A 6,000-nucleotide genomic window follows, 5' to 3' on the forward strand; every position below is an offset into this window, starting at 1 on the left:
CCAGAAAAACTCTGTACATGTCCAATAAACATAATTAAACCTTTTCTGTGTGTTAAAATATGAAAGTCTCAGTAAGCTTCCACTGCTTTTCAAGCCCTTAGTCTGAAGATGTGATTTATATATGGGAAAATTAAAAAGCTGTAATCAATTACTGCATTTAGATATACCTCAGGTCTTTGAAAGTGATCCTACAGACCTAATTAAACTTTTGGAAAAGCCATTTATCTGTCAGGGATGTTCTGAACATCACATGTTTAGCAGCTTTGTAATAAAATAGATACTTTGCCTTACTAAACATGAGCTATATTAAGCATTTCATTACTAATGACATCCTGTATCTTCATGATTTGCTCCTTATCCTTCTATTTGAAATATTGTCATGATTATGTTTTGTACATATTCATCACTGAGTTATGACCAAAGAGATGGGATTCCTCTAATCTAAACTTTACAGGCCTACAGAGCAGAAATTTATATGACAAACCCAGTCCAGATTCCCTTTGTAGTCAATGGAGAGATTTAGGATGTGATAAGGCCTTTCTCAGGGACAGATGATACATCCTTTCATGTAAGTGCCTGTTACTCTTCACTGACGGTAAAGGCGATGTAGGTGTGGAATTAATTTAACTAAAAATAGATGTCATCATTGCAGATATAAGTTTAAGCTAGTCAATATATACATCAATAGTGGGATTTATAACAGGAATCACCTCTTCTTAAAGGGGCATCTATATCAGGCAAGAACTAAGCCTTAAAAGTGCATTTTTCTCTGCATCAACTTTAGAGACATAATGTTAATAATTTCAGTATAGATATCTAAAATATGTATGTCCAAACCTTGGTAAAATGAATGTAGTCCTACATGACTACCACAGACCTTGATGTCTTCACCGTAGAAGTTTATATTTGATCAAACTGATTCCACTTAAGACTCAGTATTTAAACTGAACAATTCCCTTACTTTGAAGTGACAGGCCTAAATAACAAAACAGCTACATATTCTTTCTTAAAAGTCTATGCTTTGAAGATCTTTTGCTTCTTTTGACAGTCAATATTGTCTCAGAAAAGTTGGGTGGTGAAAATCTCTAAGACCATGACAAAAAACTCTTTGCCAGAGTAAAAATTATACTGTATTTTACCCTTAGCTTAATAGCACACAGCATCATCTGTCAAATCTTATGTAAGTTACAATGGGTTTTTCGAGCTACATGACTGCAATTAGGCCAAGTGAAGCAGCTACAGCCCCAGAAAAAATGACACAAGATACAACTCCAATGTGGTAGCAATACTGGAATTGATGGAAGAGTAAGCCCTGAACTACAGTTTTCGCCTCTTTCTTAGAAGCAGAAAAAAGAATAACAACCACAAGTGTCCTTACACAATTGTTTCTGGACCTTCTGGTCCCCTGATGTAGAAGACCCATATTTTCTGATGGCCTCTTTCATTCATTCCAAATGACATCATCACATACGCAGCTCAGCAGTTCTTACAGTTACATCTGCAGGTTCTGAATATAGAGGTATTTCTTTGTTACATCCCATTCACAGAAGCTGGAAGAACCTATTAGACCATTTAGAACCCATTGGTCCTTGTTCCCTATCACACAGTTGCTCAAAATATTTTTTTTTTTCACCTAATGTATAATTACTGTGTTTGTTTAGCTCACAGCTCTAATTTGTCTTCTAGAATCTTGTTTTAAAATTCAGAATAGGAACACACTGGAATATTCAGTACAAATCACTGGAAATTCTACTCAGTAATGCAATGTAGTGTGTATCTTCATTTCCAATTCATGCCCAGTTATGCCCTATGTAATATCTATAGACACTTCAGCAGGATCCCTGATAAGTGTGGATGTGCAGTGGAAAAATAAAGACATGGTTCCTTATACTGGTAAAAGTTAAACAACTTTCTACGTTCTGTTCATTTTACTATAAATATGTCTTTCCATAATTCAATAGAGGAGTGAGGAAAAATAGAGGACACCATTATCTGTGTCTTTTCGTACTAACACTTTATAGAAAGGCCACATTTCTAATCATATTGGTGAAAATCTTATGTTTAACCTGATCTTAAGGAAAATAACAGCTGGAAAGTAGAATGTCATCCTCAACAAAAATTTAAATACCATTTACTTTTTGTTTAAAGTAACCTTAAGGCATTTCTCTACCTGCTGGAATGTAAACAAGGCATTTGCTAGGCCATTTGGAGAACATATCTCTTCTAAACAGACAGTTTAAGGCGGAGTGATTAAGGTACTCAAAACTTTTGAATACATCCCCCAAGTTTCTTGCTTCTCTTAAAGAGTGTGGGAAGAAAAGAGAATTTTGCTGTATCCTTGAACATCTTCATTCCACCATTGCACATAAACTTACATGTCTCACAGGTGCTGCTTTAAGTCTTCTTTCCTCCTAATGTTCTTGAAAAAACATAATTCATCATCATCCATGCAGTCATTAGTATCTCTTAAGTTTTTTTATTGTTAAAATCTTCTTTTCCTCTTTTAGATCTTAGCAATCTATAATCATCAGAATATTATTTCTTGCATTTCATGTGTTTTCTTCCTGACTTTTATGACAATATTGAAGACAGCACCTCAAATAAGTTGTTAATGACATTATATTTCAAGATACTACAAACTAATTGTATGATTAATCAGATATAAATAATGCCAGAAAACTGACAATAGAAAAAGTCTTCCTCAACACCTTTCTAAAAATTAATCTCCTATGACTGTGGTGCGATACAACATACTAATAGACAATTCTATTCTGACTTTTAAATCAAAATAACATTTATTTCTTTGCTGTAGATGTCATTAATTCAGAGTGTAAAAGGTAATGGATTTTGAGAGATGATACTTCTTTGTCCAGTTTGCTACCTTAATTTGTTGGTGGGGTTTTTTTTAATTCCATGGATAGTTTAAGACAAGTTCTTTACAACCTTCTTTGTTTATGGAGATAGTATTTTATAATCTTTTCCACAACGTATATGTTCCTTTTCATTGAACTGATTACATATGCATAGAGAAAAAGGACTAGAAGGGACCCTGAAAAGTCTTTTAGTCCATTACACTGGGTCACTCCTGTATAGCTTAATTTTTCTAGAGATCACTAAAGTTGGAGACTCTGTATGTTCTTTATCAACCTGTTCCAAGGTAGTTCCTCTCTTACTAAAAAACTTTTGGTTAATGTCTACCTGGATAATTCACAAGAACAGTGTTCTCTAGTTTGTGGGGTCTTTCACCAAGACTTGAGATCTGGTGTGCATCGGACTAATGAGTCATGTGTATTTAGTAAAATCTCTAAAACAAAGGTTGTGATGTATTTATCACTATTAGTGCAAAAAGTATGACTGAGGGACGCCGGAAGTGAACTGATGTCCCGTTTCCAGTTCGGTATTAGATATAACAGCATATCTTCACAGAGTTCTTGGAGATGTATTAAAGTCTTCACTTTCAGTAAGACAAACACATTTTTGGTGTATTGTTGAGCATGTATTCAAACATGTCTACAATACGCCATATAGATATAAGCAGAGTGAACATTTGAATTTTTAAAAATATATATCTCTTCCAAAGATCTTTATGGCTTTTTAGCTTCCTTTGTCCTCTGTCTACCTCTTTAAATTATTTGAAGGAAATCAATCATATTTCTTCCCCTTTAAGAGTGTCATGGAGAATACTTTAGGCCACTTGTTTATAAGAAAGCACTTGGCTTATTTTCGTATCAACATTTGCTTTCTCTTGTGTCTGTTTTGCTGCTCAATCAGCAAATGACACTGACCAAAGCATACATAAATCTTGGCTGGACCCCTACTCTTGGGGAATTTCATCCATACTCAGTTGAGTGCTTACAGGTACACAGATTCATTTCCATTCCTTTTGTTTATAACTATTGAGTTTGATTTTCCTCTAAAACCTCTTTATTTTGATGCAATGGAAATTAGTTACACAATAGAATTACACTTAGGTTTCCAACAGTACAAATGAGACCAAAATCAAGACCTTGAGGAATAGTCAGGAGTATAAGAACACAGAGGGTGGTTTTGGCTTTATTTGTATTGCTGATTTGGAATTTTTTGCTATCAAGAAATAAATTCACTACCCCACCCCCACCCCCAAAAACAAGAAGTGATTTCAAACACTCCACTGGGATTAAGCAATTGGGTGAAAGGTTTATTATTGTGTTATGGTTGCAGTATGAATCCATTAGCAAGATTACCCTTCTCATGTTTGGCACAGTAGAAAAAAATCCCTGCTTATAATAATGCAAATTAAAGTAACAGAAGAGAGTATTAAGCATTATTAATGTGCTATTATTGTAGCAGTGTGAAAAAGTGGGAGCAAACTACAGTGTGTGTGAAATCACTGTTTGGGAACAAATGGGAATGTTGTATATTTGTTTGTATAATTATCCAGTGTATGTATTTCCCAAAAGGCAGGCAACAAAATATTTTCTGTGTTTTCTACTTTAATTAAAGCACAAGTTGTTTATTACAAGGCTGCATTAAAGTTCTTTCACTCTATTATAACAGGAGACTGGCTCGCTCTACACTACTGCTTATCCCCTTGTTTGGAATTCACTACACGGTGTTTGCTTTTTCTCCTGAAAATGTCAGTAAGCGGGAGAGACTAGTGTTTGAATTGGGACTGGGATCTTTCCAGGTGATTATACTGTGAATTCTGCTTTTGTTAAAAAGAAATCTCTGTTCATTATAACTACTTTGCATTCACAGTTCTCAAACTGTGTGCTTATTCATTTATGTATAAGTTTTGTATACTAGGATTTTGGATTTGTTTGTTTGTTTAACTCCAGCTATTTTATAGCATTTGCTGAAGGATACGAATTACATTTTTTCTTTCTCTCCCATTTACCTAGGGTTTTGTTGTTGCTGTTCTCTATTGTTTCTTGAATGGGGAGGTAAGACTTTTAATATTTAACCTCCCCCACCCGTCATCTCCATCCCATTTCCTTGTGGTAGTAACTGCTATTCTAAACCTTCACTGTAACTCATCATCTACCATATTCCCTAATACCTTAGGCTAAATCTTACAATGTCTCAGCAAAAGAAAGAAGATGTCTAATGTCTTTATTAAATCAAAACATTGGCCTTCCCAGAGCTGATGGCTCAGATTAATGCTCCCTGTACTGGTTTCTTTAGTTATGTCATCCCAAGTGCAGAACTTTGCACTTGTCTCTGTTAAACTTCATACCATTCTTGCTAGCCTACTCTTCCATCCTGTTCAGTTATCTCTGTAAATGGCTTTCGCTTCTGATATGTCCACCTCACCAAACAGATTGGTGTCATCAGTCAATTTGGTGAGGGTGCTTTCAATCCCATCATCCAGATCATTTATGAAAATGTTGAAAAGTGTGAGGTCCTGTTTCAATGCCTGGAGGACTCCACTAGTGACAGGCTGCCAACCTGAGTAAAAAACATTGTTCACCACCCCCTGAGTGTGGCCTCTTAGCCAATTTCCCACCATCTAGCAGACCATCCACCCAATCTTTATCTTGCCAGCTTGCAAGCTTGCCAGCTGTGTGAAACAGTGTCAAATGCCTTGCTGGAGTCCAAGTAAACAACATCCACTGCTTTCATCATGTTAACAGAAAACATTATTTTGTTGTAGAATATGATCATGTTAGTCTGGTATGACTTGTCTTTGATAAATTCTTGCTGGCTTTTCCCAATCAACTGCTTGATTTGGTTTGTGATAGTTTTCTAGAGAGTCTCATTCCATTATTTTCCCAGTGACTGAAGTAAGATTATTAGGCTTGTAATTTCCTGGGAGGGAGAGGCAAGGTGAGGTGAGGCGAAGCAGAAAAGAAGAAAAGGAAAAGAGAAAAAATTTTAAAAAGAGAAAAAGAAAAAAAGATACCAAGAGAACAAGAGAACGGAAAAGAGAACGGAAAAGGAAAAGGAAAAGGAAACGGAAAAGGAAAGGAAACGGAAAAGGAAACGGGAAAGGAAACGGAAACGGGAAAGGAAGTGGAAAAG

The 6,000-nt window shown here is 35.5% G+C and overlaps 1 protein-coding gene across 4 annotated transcripts in view; it reads left to right on the forward strand.

Moving 5' to 3' along the window:
• Window positions 1–6,000, forward strand: part of ADCYAP1R1 (ADCYAP receptor type I) — a 118,131-nt gene that overhangs the window by 105,708 nt on the left and 6,423 nt on the right. For all 4 annotated transcript variants that reach the window (XM_026843437.1, XM_026843438.1, XM_026843439.1 and 1 more), the window contains 2 exons: window positions 4,537–4,666; window positions 4,881–4,922. In XM_026843437.1, the coding sequence (XP_026699238.1) occupies window positions 4,537–4,666; window positions 4,881–4,922 (172 nt within the window). The remainder of the gene's footprint in view (window positions 1–4,536; window positions 4,667–4,880; window positions 4,923–6,000) is intronic.

Source organism: Athene cunicularia (genome assembly GCF_003259725.1).
Source record: "Athene cunicularia isolate RWA chromosome 2 unlocalized genomic scaffold, athCun1 chr2_part1, whole genome shotgun sequence".
Taxonomy (NCBI): domain Eukaryota; kingdom Metazoa; phylum Chordata; class Aves; order Strigiformes; family Strigidae; genus Athene; species Athene cunicularia.